Raw genomic sequence first — 15,021 nt, forward strand, 5'->3', positions numbered from 1 at the left:
TTTTTTTTTTTTTTTTCTATCCTGTTGGCTCTGGTATGCAGACTCGGCGTTGTTAAAAGGCTGGTGTTTTAGCTTTCACTTTAAAACAGTAAAGAACATTTAGTAGTTTAGCAAATTACAACCCGAATTCAGCAGGAGTCCTTTTAAACCAGCATGCAGTGTCCTCCAACTCAGACCTGAAGGTGCAGGGAACCCACCGGTGGGGGGCGCTGCAGTGACAAACCCCCCTCTTTCCTTTGTGAGAGACTGGAGCACAGAATTCCCCTCTGGAACAAAAGGACCTGTTAAGCAGACAGCCACATGGGAAGCACCACAGAGAGGTTATTGTGCAGGAATGAAAACTTTTATCTTTACACACCCCAGCCCTCCAACACCCCTTCCTACAAATGCTGACACGCTGCTTCTGGAGCTCCTTACTGTGCCAAAGCTGTAGTAAAGTATGCAATGCAATTTTTTTTCTTTCTTTCTAGCACAACGCTAGAAAGAAAGTCAGAATAATGGTAGAAATCTGTTTTGTTTTATAGTGGCTGCTTATTTGAGAACTTTTCCCACCCCCCTGTTCTGACAGTGCTGTTGTGTTTTTCACAAGGGAAGAGGCTATAATTACATCCAGTTAGTCCACTGTATCTCCCCTCTATCAACAAGGGGGGCGGGGGGAGCTTTTCCTCTCAGTTCCCCAGGGGGGTTATGACAGCCCCTATACCCCCTTAGTCCCGCCCACCCCCTCTGCCCTATCTCAAGCATTAACATGCACACGCAAAAACACAACATAAGTCACGGAAAAGCAAATGATGCCAAACTAAGGAATCCACAAACAGTTTTGGGGGAGTTCAGCGTGGTCGGTGTGCTGGGCCCGTGCAGGAGGATGTGCGCAGATTTACAAACAGTAGGAATAACAATGGAAAAGTTGTGTTTGTGAGGAGGTTGGCTGGGGAAGTTTTTGGCCAAAAAACCCCAGTTTCGCCTTTCTTTCTTGCACGGATTCGGTTTCGGCATTCGATCAAATATGTAAGTTTTTGATCAAGAGGTCTGCCCTCACCTTTCCCTCCCCCCCCACTGCCTAGTCGTTTTATACATCAAGGAGCCGCTTGGTGTTTTACAAACGGCTTAAATGCAAAAGTGGTTGTTGTTTGGTGTTGGTTGAACTGTAAGAAGAGGGGAGAGAAGAGGAATGGAGCAACAACTAGAAAAGGAGCTTTGAAGTGTAACAAAGAAAAGACATGAACAATGGCAGAAGGAAAAAAGAAGAATGCGGCCGCGTATCGCAGCGTCTCTTTCAAAAAGTTGGGCTCCAGTAGGAGTGAGGAGCAGCAACAGAAATCAGAGGGTTCGGAGTCTGTCGGCGTCGCCCTCCCCCCGGAGCCCAGCCGAGCAGAACAGTCCTGGGCGACGCGTAATGTCAGTGTGTCAAGAAAAGTTTCCAAAATCTCCGCCACCGCAACCGCAGAGCCAAAGAGAGGCTCCTCCGCTCTTCCCTCCTCTATTTCTCCATCCATTCGCCAGCTCACGGAGAAGTTCAACAGCAGCAGCAGTAAGAGGAGCGGCGGAGCCACCAGGACGCAACACGCCTCACCGGGAGACGGTGCAGCGCCTACGCGGGGGAGCAGCACTCTACCCCGGGCCCGAGGCGACAGGATAGACGGATCTCCAACTCGTAAATCTTTCCACGAAGACAGCGGTGAGGGATGTTTCTTGGAGAGCGACCCAACCACCGCAGAATCTCTCTCGGACAGCAGATCGCTAAAGTTTCACTCTGGCACCGATTCTGTGTCGGGTTCAGATTCGGAGAAGTGGATTTTTAGGCGTTTCTCAGCTGAGAGCTGCAAGTCTGGTAAGAGAGATTATTCTCAGATTTCTGCCGCTGATCTTAGAAAGAGTTTGACTACAGATGAGGAAGAGGATGTTGGTTGTAAAGAGGCTTCACTACCTTGCAAACCCCACAGAAGTTATCGCCACATCCCCACGCATTCTGAAAGGTGGCCCAGTGTTACCAAAATCAGACAACTTTTCGATGAGAAAGCTTCGCAACTACTCAAAACTGACACATGTGAGAGCTTAAAGGCAGCGGGCAGAGGCTATTTACATGACTCCAGCTACATTGAAAGTGACAAGCAGTCAGTATGCATTTCTGTCTTTGATAAATTCGCATCTGGAGAAGAAAGCAGGGAAACTAGCTCTGCTAAAGACACTTTTTGTTATTGTGTGGACATTTATTTCAAAACTGAACATCCCCATCCCTCAAATGACGAGGAAGGAGATATAGAAAATTCTGAATTGTCTTCCAGAAGTCATTTTCACACTGAGTGTAATTATCACAGGAATAATTCGTCTACATGCAGATTTCATAGTACCAGTGCTGAGGCAGAAGCTACCTGTAAGTTCCCCAGAAAAGCTGGATCGACGCCTGACCCTAAACCTGACCTTCAACCCTGTGCTGCTCCGTCTTCGAGGCGATCAGTGGGCTTAGACACCTCCTCCTGCTGCTCCTCTCTACAGCAGCCGACAGAGAGGGAGAGAAGGGATATACAGGGGGTCGGGCTGCCCAGGGATAGTTTACATTCCTCACATAGTTCTTCTAGAGCACCAGCCCCCACCACCTCCTCCATCTCCTCTACTCCAGCTCCAGATAAAGCCATTACCTCCTATTCCTCTACTATAGCTCCCCCCTCTGAGTCAGGAGCCTCTACAAAAGTTAGCTCTCCTCTCAGCTTCCATTGGAAGTTAAGCTCTGGAGACGAAGAAGAGGTGCACAGCAGGAGAAAGAGAGGAGGGGCTTGGAGTTATCCCACATGTCCTGCTTCCTCTGTCACTTGCAGGGGAGGGGAAAGGAGTGCCACTGAGCGAGGGGGCAGCTATTTATCCCGCAATAAAAATGGCCGTTGGGGTGCAAAGGTCATTGGCAGGTCCTCAGGCAGCGAGGAGGACAGCCCTGCTTCTATAGGCCCCCACTGTAGAGAGGCAGTGCGCCGTCGCTCTCTAAGAAAAAAGAAGAAGATCAGTGGGGCTGCTCTAGCAGCAGGCCGTGATGATTACAATGATCAGTATGGTGAATCAGAAGGCAGTGACAGTGATCCAGCCCTGACCATGGATCACACAGAGAGGCAGCAGCAAAACACTGGAGAAGTTACAGGGATGATACATCGGAGCCACTCGGCTCGAGAACCTGGTGGCCGTAGCAATAAAGCCAGGGTGCAGCACTGGGAACGCCTTTCCTCGCCTACTATGTCCACCACACTTCCTGCTGTATCACGAGTGTCAAAGGTGAAGATACCCCCTTTTGTTTCTAGTCCTGGTGATTCATGCTGCAGTAGCAGATACTCCAGTACTGAGACTCTAAAAGAAGAGGACCAGGGGGATGATGGCAGCTGTGGAGCTAATATGCTCTTTAACACCAGTGGATCACAAGGCAGAACAAGCAGAGCTGCTTCGTCATCTATGTTGAGTAAAACTTACCATGGAAATTTCACCATGTACCGGTCCCCCAGCTTTGGACATGGAGACAACTTCTCCCGGGCACCTGTCCGAGTGCATCCCAAAATCTTGCCAACAGTAACCTTCATACCAAGTGTAACGCCCAGAGAAAGTGGAGGATCTTCAGGAGTAAGAGGTCTTGACACTGTTGTACTAAGGAAAACAACAGGGAGAGAGGCTGCAAATAAGGCTAACAAAATTTCTACGTCCAACCCCGATATTGCATCAGAAACTATGACTCTCTTAAACTCACTGAAAAATGACGTGCCAAAACTCAAAATGCGAAGACCAAGTGGAGGGGACCGAAACAGGGCTGGGGAGTGTTCGTCGGAGTACAGCAGGGACTTGGGCCCTCTAAGTGGGACCGTTTTACCTTCGGGTCACCGCCCTTCACTGAAAGACCTCACAGCCACTCTAAGGCGCACAAAATCATTCACCTATTCGGACAAAATAACAACAGGTGCAAGATCTTATTTGACAGGTGGCACAACAAAGAGGAGTTCCTCTGAGCAGCAGCTTGACTTGGATGATGAGAAGACTGAGGGTAGGGTGGTGGTGTCAGACAGAGAAGTAGAAAGTGATGGTGGGGATTTTCGATTTGGGCAAAATCTTAGGACTTATGGACTAAAGGATGAGGATGACAATGGAGAAGTGATGCCAACTCCACTAGAGGAGAGATGTGTGCAGGAAGCCAGGCAGGTCATCCAAGATATCTGCCAGATGTGCAGTAGGGATGATGATGATGATGATTTAGCTTTAATGTCGTCTGATAGTATTTTGGGGAATGAAGGTTTACAGGTCAAGCAAACAGATGAAAGGAAGAAAAATACAGGAGGCATTAAAGATCAGATGAGCACAGCTCAAGAGTCTGAGAACACAAAAGACAAAAATAAACATGAGCAGGAGAGAGAGAGCAAGGAGAGAGAGAGAAGTGAACAAAGTATGCAGCTGGAGAAACTAAACAGTAGGGGTACCGACTGCTGGGAGAAGTCCAACAGGCAGACCAGAGAGATTGAGAGATCATTACTGAAGGGGGACTCGGAGGAAAGTATGCTCTATGACCGCTCCATGGATGAGCTTTCAGGCCATGACTCCAGCTTAACAGATGAGGGGATTGTGACAGAGCCAGAGTCGGGTCCCCCTGACCTCTCAGTGAGATCTTTCCTGGGATCAGCTGGGGTTAATTTAGGGTCAAGAGTAGCAAAAGATGTTCTAGGGCAGCCACTGACTGGATGGAAGCAGTCAGCTCTTCATGAGATGGAAAGCTTCAAACAGGAGGAAAAAACAATGCCAGAGAGCAGCTTGAACTGTACAAACCATCTAAATGAAACTCGTTTTCCGCAGTCTTTGACCTATCCAGTATGTACGGCTCAAACTGACAACCGTATTGTGGATATGAGTGCTACTACTTTTATGAACAAACTTAACAATGAGGGAATCAACACCAGCAGTGCGGTGTCAACGGGATTCACATCAGCTGCAGCATCAGGAGAAGGAGGATTTGAATCTCCTGCAACCCCAAGTGCAGTCCGCCGAAGGCGCAAATTCTCTCCTTCTGGTAACAACAACACAGGGTCCGATTCCAGTAATGGAAGTCATGCAGAGTCAACAATAGCAGCTGTAGGAAATGGTGAGTCCACTGTCTATCGCTCTCTTAGTGACCCCATGCCTCAGCGGTGCTGTTCTCTCGCGGAAAAAGGAAGCAACAATTTTTCTTCAGTCGACAGCAACCTTTTGGGCTCCCTGTCTGTCAAGGGGGGTGCTTCTCCTGAAGCCTCTGTTGCATCTACTCTATCAGAATACAAAGGCAGCGTGGCAAGTGATTTGTCTGTTTACAGTGACGGCGGTTTACGTGATGACGGTATTCAGGATTACAGCAGGGTCATCAGGAACATTGTAGCCGAACCAGGTGCAATGGACAGGTTGATCACAGATGATCATGGCAACGGCAAGGCCCCCAAGAAGAAGTCTTTTAGTGACCCCAGTCGCCGTAGTGAGGCCCCTCCAGTGTCCCAAACTGACCCTCAAACTGGCAGCACACATCAGGTCAGTGAGTTGGATCAATCTGGACAGATTCCACCTTCTAGCAGTGAACCAATCCTAAGTGAGCAGAGAGAAGAACTTTGGGATTTAGAGTCTAACCGCACACAACTGCTTCAGGCCAAGATTGCTGCCTCCAAGTCAGAATGCAGTGCTGTTTCTGATAACCCCGATGAGGAAGATGATTCAATAGACCACTATCAAAAGGAGAAGTTTAACTTAGATCTCAAGCTTGCTGAGGTTCTATCTCCTAGAACAACACGTCGACTGGCTAAGAAACGTCCCAGCAAGTTACAATCTTTTCCTGACAATGTCCAATTTCATCCCATTGAAATGGGTTCAGAGGACCAGGAGGAGCACAGCAACCAAAGTAAGCTAATATCATCTCTTCCTGCATCACCACTGAAATCCAAATCCAAAACTAAACCCAAGCACATTCGCAACGCCAGTGAACCCGCCGCCTTCATTCCAATCTCCCCACCTGCACAGCTCCAACCCCTGAAGGAAGTGGACTTCCAAGCAGTAACTCCAAGAGATGAGGCCCAATCTTTGGAGGATGTTTCACAGAAATACAATCTTGAGGACATTGAGGCCAGACTTGCTTCTATAGCAAGTAATGGATCTCAAGGATTAATTCCTGGTGCAGAAGGCTCTGGTGGGACCAGTAACATTGGACTTACAGAAACTGGACCTCAGAAGATTGGCACAGAGGACAAGTTGTCTGCTTCTGCTCCACAGAAGACCAAACCCAAAGTGGTGAGTTCAGTTTTTTTTTCTCCCGCCCTCCTTTAGTGTGCTTGTTATTGTGTCTGCTGCTGTGTGTTCTGTGTTTTAGGTTTTGATTGTTTACCTTGAAATATGCACACCAAGCGCAACACAGATATTCATGTGGTTTTCTTTTGTTTTATTGACAGGAAAAAAAAACTATGCAATATTCAGACATTGTGTTAATATAATAAATAAAAAAACACAGCTAATCTAATTGTTATGGTTCTACGGCACCATTCAGCGCTTGTGTTTATTTTCTCCCAACAAACACTTGCATGGCTATTTTCAGAGGCCAGTTGGGTTTCAGGATTACATGGCAGAAGCTATTGAAAGGTTGAGGAGTGTTAAACTAACATTAGTGGATGTTATTAGTTTAATTAAACAAAACACACAAAAGACATTAAGGGGTAGTCCAGGGCCTGCTGTTTCTTTTTCGTTTGTTTTGCCCCAGCATCAATTGTGACTGTGCCAGGGTAGGAGTCATAGAGAAGGCATACAATAATATACTCTCCCAATCAGGGTATGTTATGTAATGCTATGTTTAAAGGCTGAGAGATTTATTTTTGTCTTATTTGCAGATATTAGGGTGGCATAATCCGGTGTTTGTAGTTCATAGCAATATAAACAAAGTGAAGCTCTGTTATGTCACGTTTTTTAAACTTATGTTGAGTAGTTACTTGTTTAAAAGTGAATGGAAAGGGAATTAAATTTGCCTGTGTGTATTTCTAACATCTCTATATAGACATAATCTTTGCTGCAGATCACTGGCTCGGGTCAAAGTTATTATTATTTGCAGTCACGGATGTGGCTGTGAGGTATGAAGAAAGTAAAAACAACTTTGGTACCTCATGCAGGAAAGCTGCAACCAAAACTCAGGACTTTCGGTTCATTACATCATCACTGGGATAGCTATGTACCCCTGTGCTCACTTTTTTTTTCTGGTGGGGATGCTTGATGTTGGTACATGGAATATTTTGAATGGATTATGTGAGACCAATAGGCTCATTGATCTCTCAAGATTGCCTTTATGGTATCTTTTATCATGAGGTTGTTTCCCCTGTGTGTCTCTTGTCTTACAGTTTTGCTCATTGATTGCAAGACAGGGTCTAGCCACCCCACAACCTTGAAAAAATAAGGCTTATCTAGAAAATGGCAATCTGTACTTACTGTATCATCTCTTTGGTATATTATGCATTTGCAGTCGTTCATCTGGCTCCCCTGGAAATGGAGCCATCTGGCACTGGACTTTTTTTTTATTTTTTTATTTTTAATCTGCCATTTGTCAATTTGTTCCCACAGCGGTGAGGGAGTGGGTTTAAAGTAGTTTTCTGAGAATTTACAGTAATTTTCTACAATTTACTCAGAGTCTAACAAAGTTATAGGACTCCAACGAATAATAGCTACCAGCAGGAGGTTGCTCAGAGCTGGTTTAGCTTATTTACTAGTGAGAAACTGGAAACTGTAATATTTCATGGAAATCCACATTTATATAGGGACCAGAACTGGAAAAAAAAAATTATTTTTAAGGTTCTCTGAAAATAATTTACAAATGAATTAAATTTTGTGAAACATTGGGACTAGTTATCTCCACAATGCAAGAAAATACTGAAGTCTAAAGAAAAAAAATAAGGTGATCCTCTATAATTTAAGTACATGGGTACAAAGTGATCTGGATCCTTCATCAATCCCAGGCTTGCTGTTTTTTGTTTATTTGTTGTTTTTTTATTTTCCTGAACAATCACATTGGCTTCCTTGTAATTTTGCTTAACTTTAGCACTAAACTAAGATGCTCAGCTGCTAAATTCATTCCCTTTTGTTACCTTGGTGCTCGTTGGTTTTCCCTCCCTGTTGCTGCAGTCACAGAAGCGGTAGCTGGCAAACGACCTTTCCAAGCAGGAAATGGGTTAAGGGAAATGGGAAGTTGTTGTGGTAACTGGAGGGTTTGACGATGTCCAGTGCGACTGGTGCTCATTGTTCTGTGTGTGTGTGTCATAAACTGGTTTCTCTCTTCCTCTGCTTTGTGTGTGTGCGTGAGCCTTTGTGCATATTGTTTGCCTGGAACATGTCAGTATCTTGTTCAAACGTTTGGAGCCAGCACATTAGGTTTAGAACGGTGCCCTGCAGCTCTTGTGAACTCTGACGGCCTGTGTGATTTGGACTGAATGCAATGACTGTACCGGGCTAAAAATGAACCTTCAGGGGTTTGGAGAAGCACAGATGGAAAATGCTGAAATTCTATGGGGATAAGGAAGGAATATTTTTCCTTCTTCCACCTTTACCTTGCTCAGTTTTACCTATTCTTTTTTTCTCTGCTCTAGTGTTATTCTTTTGATCTAAATCCAGTCTCCCTCCCCCTTCCAGATGTTTTTGCCAGTCTTTATCGATTGCATGCCTGTAATGTTGTGCCAGCGTGTTGCCTTTTCACATCTCCATTTGTGTTTTTCAGTCTAATTCCCATAGATTCCAGCTCATGTCCAGCTTATTCTCTCTGCTATGTCTTTGGAGCATTGTTGTGAAGTGAGGTCATAACTTTAGTGTAGTCCATGCCGACAAGCCAAATGTCAGGTAGACGGAGAGAGAAAAGAAAAAGAAATAAAAGGAGTTGGAAGGAAGCGTACTGGCTTAAAAAAGTAACAGGATTAAAATAGAAGTGAGACGCAGTTAAAGAATGAAGCAAAAATGAAGGGAGGGGAAAAGGAGACAAGCCTTTAATAGAAAAGTTAAGGAGAACTGTCTAGTTTTTGGTCATTTTTTATGTTCCATTAAAAAAAATAATAGTACAGTACTTCTCACAAATCCATTATTATGAAATTAACTTCACAGGAACTGAACAAGCAGGTTTGAACAAATAGTACCATAAGATGTTGCTGTAACCGGCCGTGTTTATTCGCTCAGAAAAAAAAAAATGTCAGTGCACATGCTGTTTTTGTGACATTACTGTGACGGATGGAGTTTCCTCTTGACCTTTTATGTGTGCATGTCTTCTGCTCATTTAAGCAGTCTTCACTTTAACAGGCAGCAGGAATGTGGTCCATTCTCAGCCTCTTCTTTTGTTGCATAACAACTCTCAACTTCCCAAAAGAGATGAAGATTTGCAGTGAGTGTGTGTCATAATGACCTAATTTGGGCTATAAGATATTCTAGAACTAGAACGTTTTATGTTCTAATTCTAGAACATGAAATGTTAAATTTTATGAAATTTTGTTTGCTGCCCATAATCATATCAGCCTACTCTAGTGACTTGATTTCTTGCGTACTCTTTGCAATATCTTCCCTCGGACCAGGCATGAAAGTGTACTACGTTGTTCAATATGATTTGAATAATGAGTCATGTCGACAGAAGCTATGAGTTGTGGTGTTTAAGGAAGACAGATGGAGGAAAGGACATAACTGGAGAGGGAGGGAAAAGCTGGTTTAGATCAACTCTTCATGGATTAGGTTTAAAAGCAAAGTGTTTATAACTATAGATTTATGAGTGACTTTGTTTTATTTGACCACCCACATGGAATCAAATACTTTCCATCTACGTTTTCTACAGCCACTCTTTTATAATCCCCTTGTTATGCTAACCAGACTTAAACAAATGGAAAGGTAGACCTGGGCTGTAAACTCATTTGATGTTAACTTCATAATTCTGTTGAGTAAAATTCTTTACACACAATAAAGACGGAGACTGAAGTGGACTCTGTAAGGTCATAAATCATTATTGGTTTTAGGTAAATAGATACTTGCATAACAGTAAAGACAACCAGCATGCCTTTGCGATGATTTTGCTTGTCTAATATATGATGTACTGTGTTTTTGGCTTAGAAACAAAGTTTTGGTGGATTTTTATTTATTTTTTTTAGTAAAAAAAAATCAATAATGACAATCTAGTAAATATACACATTATTCAAAGATATCCAACCTGAGTGGTTTTGGGCGGCTGAAATCCACCACACTGTTATTTTTCTCTGTGACAACCAGTCAACTCTCCTTCCGGTTCTCCTTTATGGTGTGATGCGCCGTCGTTGCTGCATCGTTTTTTTTTTGTTTTGTTTTTTTCTTAACTGAAGGAGGCTTTTTGAATTTTGTTTTAGCTTTGTTTAGCCTCTAGAATGCTGCAGCATTTTTCAAAATTGCATTCAATTGCCTCTATTCACAACGTCATAAATGGGAGACAAACTCTGCATGAGAGGCTGAAATGATGGCAGCAACTTTGGATAAGGAATTATTGAACCGTATTGTGGTATTGTGAAAATAACGTAATAGTTAGAGTTCAGATTTAGCAGAATAATTATATACTTTAATGATTGAAAAAAAAACACCCTGACAATATTGTTGGTATTGTTTGGCTTAGTTTTATAGGAGCTTCATTTAAATCACTGCCTTTGAAAGAATGACTGAGTGTAATTTTTGTCTACAGTTATATACTAAAGAAGCCTATTAAATATTTGGGTAAGTTTTATTTTTAGAGCACTATTTGTGTTTGTTAGACTCTGGCCACATGTAGTGATACTTGAATTGCCAATACTTTTATCATTATTGCAATAAATGTCAATGTGATAAAAATTTAAGCCAACATTGCCCATCTGCAGTAGCTATTACTTTGGTTATTAGAAAGAAATATGATTGATGACTGTTTTGTTATGCCTTTAAAAACAATTACTTTTATATAAACCCTCCCACCAAAATCAGAAAAAGAGAAAACAATCTCTAATCCATTAATCAACTCTTTTTAAAGGCCAGCTTGAAAGTTGAATGAAAGGCCACATCACATGGTGAATATTGAGCTGGTGCCTGGAGCTCTTCCTTTACTTACAAAGGTCAGCGGAGGGTAGTGGTGGTCTAAAAAGTCGTGCATGTGAGAGGTTAAAATGTGCTGGTGAGATGAAAGGTTCAGGATATGGCTTGTTCTGGCTCTGCGGATAAGTGGGAGGAGGAGGTGGGATGAATCAGAAGATAAAAGATGATGCTGTGGATATCTGTGCTATCTGTGACACATAGCTGGTGTCTGCTGGGGGACCTTTTACTCTGAAAACTGTTCCAGAAAGTTCTTAGCTGGGAGAATGAATCACCAGACCAGCTTTTGACTGGTACGTGCAACGATCCAAAACATTCTGACACCACCACCTAAAAACCTTTGAGGCTTGATTAAAAACTGTCTGATGAAATCTATCACATATCTTGTATGTGCATTTTTTTTTTTCAAAAAACTTTGAGGTTTAGTTGACCTTACGGAATAATAAATAATAAACTCATGTACTGAACAAAACCTACATTCATCCTTTCTTTTTTTGGAGTACATTTTAAAACCAAGCTGGACACCATTGTTTCAAAATGGAATAATCTGTGATAATTGAAGTGCAACACATAAATCATCATTTTTGGAAAAACACCTTCAGCCAATAACTTAAAGTATTAAAGTGGCCTTAAAGAGGTTAGGGACCAAAGCTGCCATCCAGCCAGCATGCCTAGGTGGGACCCATGTGGGGGAAAGGAGGGCTGATGTATGGGCCCCATATGGGTTTGTCCGCGGGTTCCACGATGGCCCCACATGGGTTTGCCCATGTAGGGCCACAGCCCACATGGGCCCTACATGGGCCCTAAATGGACAAACCCATGTGGGGCCATCGTGGAACCCGCGGACAAACCCATATGGGACCCATATGGTCTGCCCTCCTTTTCCCCAGATGGGGCCCACCTAGGCATGCTGGCAGGGCAGCAAATATCTAAAATCCATGATCACGTGAGACCGTTTGTAAAATGCTTGTAACTGCCTATTTTAATAGTAGAAAAAGCAAATATGCATTAATTTGCTTATCTCTGCTCTGAGGGGTACAGGCAGTCAGCACCAAGGAACATGAATGGCGCTCTTGATTTGACTGCTTTTGCAAATGCCAGCCGGTAGCATGTCAAGTAGTCTAAATATGTCGACTTCCCAAGCTGGATTTTCTTTCAAAATTGTATATTGACAAAAACAATCTGACTACAAAACTACAAATAAGTAGGGGGACGAATGGAGGTTTCTTTAGGACTCTCTGAGCTGTATATTGTCACTAAATCTATCCACTTGGTTGAGGATTGCGCGTACTCATTTAGCTTTCGGAAATCCCCCTACATCATATCGACCAAAGCGAGGTCTGTGTTTTGCCACTGGGACGTTGCAGCATGTTGATTCTTTTCTTTTTCCATCAGCTGGTAGATTTGCTTTGGAATCGTCGTCCAGTGCTACGTGGGCCAAGCTTTGGTTGTCAGACAAATGGCGTCACTATTGACGCTAGAATACATTGGCAAACAGAAACTGCAAGGTGCCAAGGTCCTGTGGCTGCAACATGAGCCTGGATAATAAGTTTTCCTCCTCCATTCTTGACAATTAGAATGAGGTGTTTGTGCTATGCTATGTGGCTGAACATGTCCGCTTTGGTCTCTTTTGTTGAAACACAGTGTTCTAGAAGGTTTTCTGCTTCATTTCGATTCAGCTTTGTAGAATGTGCCATATTCGTTGAGCTTGAAACGGGGAACTTTTCTGTTTTTCTCTCTTGGGTCTATTCCTGAGATGATGGGCAGCTGTCTTAATTTACTTTTTAAGGTGATTGTGTTGCCCAGGAAAGGAAAGACATCAGCAAAGACAGGCAAACCACCAGATCTCCTTCTGATGCAAAGGCACAGAAGATCATTTATTTATGAATGTTTAAATAATAGCACCAATGCACTACCTTCTCTTCTATTAAATGTCATGGAAACAGCAGGAGTAGACTTAGTTGTATTACGTACAACTTTACTTGGGATGCATCTTCTCTTTCTGCTTTGGCCTGGAAGTTTTCCAGTTTTTTTTTTATATATATATTATTTAATCTGTTCCTGTCCAGGCATCCCACACGGCCTGGTCACCTCTCTCCTTCATCGCTTCCTCTTGGCTTTCCACTCGTCTGATTCGGTTTTCCTCATGCTGAGCAGGTGTGCAACAGTACTTGCACACAAAATGGACCCAGTGAGAAAGATTCGTATAATTGTTATTTTTTTTATGTATAATATTTGCTCCTTCTAGTCTGATGTTTTTGCAGAAATTTGACCAGAAGTACAGTAGGTAGTACTTGTATTTTTGTGTGGACCAATCCTTTGTTATCTAGGATTGTGGCAACAATGGTCTTTGCTTGGCAATATGAACATCAGTAACGGAAAACCTTTACTAGTAGTTTGCTTTAAGCTATCAACTATAGTAGCAGCTTTTGGCCAAAGCTGTTATTTAAGATAAAGTTTCAGGTGGTAATTTTGAATATTTGTCAGCCATTTCCAGCTCATTTTTAGAGTTCTAGCACTAGCAAGTGGATGATTAAAGTTTTCTTAAGACATTAAAACGGATGACGTGAAGTGTCTCTCTGTCTGCAGTGAGGCTCCATCTGGTTTCTCACAGCGTCCATGTATATACAAAAAAAAAAAAAAAACAAACTGTGGGAAAACACTGTTGAATGTCCTTGCTGGGTAAGTCACAGTTGCTCTACGCTTTGAAAATCTTTAGCATGGCCTTTTAAGGAAAGCCTCCCTTGGTTTTTTTTTTGTTTTCTGTATTTCAGATTTTTTTTTTGTATTATTATTATTTTACTGTTGCCCATGTAAAAAATGAATTTGCGTCGTCGTCCGTCTTGATTTTTCCTCCTTGTTCCTGACTCCTGTCCCTTTCTAGCTCTCGTCTCTCGGCTGATGTGGATCCACCCAGTGTAATTACAGAGCAGTTTGCTTGTGTAAGGAAAGCCTCTCCTGAACCAGCACTTTCTAACAGACTTGCCATTTCAGCCGTTCTGTGTGCACTGGAAGATTTTGGCATGGTTCATGTGGGCAACGTAAAAAATAAAACATAAAAAAGAGGCATTTTTACTTGATTGTGATAAACATGTTCACCTTTTGAAGACTGTTTTTTCTTTGGTTCAACTGTCTTTGGTATGCCCAGTGAAATTTTAGCCTTCCTTTTTGGCTTCTCTCAGAATCAGACATCTGCTCCCACTGTGGCTGCAAATATGCTAACGTGAGAAACATAGTATTCAGTCGCTGGATGACTGACGTAATGCTGACTAAGTCGTGCCAGCTGGAGAAGATACATTTTTCCAACATATTTTAAAACATATGCCCAAAAATTCAGGTTCCAACCCCCCCTTTTTTTTCTTTGATCACTGATAATAAATATTTCAAATTAACTTAGATTAAGCATTACAGAAGAAATCGTGGTAACTTCTCAGTTTTTTTAAATTCCCTCAGTTTATCTTTCTTTGCTGTAGCTAATCTCTATATGCAGCTGGGATTACTAAGATTAACCTAGCTTTATTTATTACAAAGTTTCACTGCAAAGCTGCACCAGGTCTCTGGTTACCACTATTACACTCAAGTTTGGGGTTTCAGTTTGAGTTAAAAAAGTGGGGTTGTTGCCCTGATCACCATGGGCAAGTGCAGCATGCATTTGTATTCACCCTTTACTCTGACACCTCCAAATAAAATCCAGTACTATCAATTGTTAAAACCTGGACATTGGGGGTGATTCCACAAAGTACTGATGTAAGGGTGTCAAATAAAAATGAACTCGGCACTTCTCAGATTTTTATTTAGACATCTATGGATGAAATAGCAATTATAAGATACGTTGAAGTATGGATTTATTGTTTGACAAAGCATAAAAAGCTTTGACTTACTGCGTATTTTCCATATTAGTTGGCTGGAGCATTTCTTCAACCGACTAATCCACAGTGTGCAGCAACAGGTGGGGTAGGG

At 42.7% G+C, this 15,021-nt stretch overlaps 1 protein-coding gene across 1 annotated transcript in view; it reads left to right on the plus strand.

The window, feature by feature from the left end:
* The first annotated feature begins 777 nt into the window (after positions 1 to 777).
* The window catches only part of arhgef17 (Rho guanine nucleotide exchange factor (GEF) 17), a 72,279-nt gene continuing 58,035 nt past the window's right edge, over positions 778 to 15,021 (plus strand). Inside the window, exon 1 of the mRNA XM_015046004.1 lies at positions 778 to 6,267. Coding sequence (XP_014901490.1) covers positions 1,228 to 6,267 — 5,040 coding nt within the window. The 5' untranslated portion in view covers positions 778 to 1,227. The remainder of the gene's footprint in view (positions 6,268 to 15,021) is intronic.

The sequence above is a fragment of the Poecilia latipinna genome, unplaced genomic scaffold (assembly GCF_001443285.1).
Source record: "Poecilia latipinna isolate Pla-1442-1.1 unplaced genomic scaffold, P_latipinna-1.0 Scaffold759, whole genome shotgun sequence".
Taxonomy (NCBI): domain Eukaryota; kingdom Metazoa; phylum Chordata; class Actinopteri; order Cyprinodontiformes; family Poeciliidae; genus Poecilia; species Poecilia latipinna.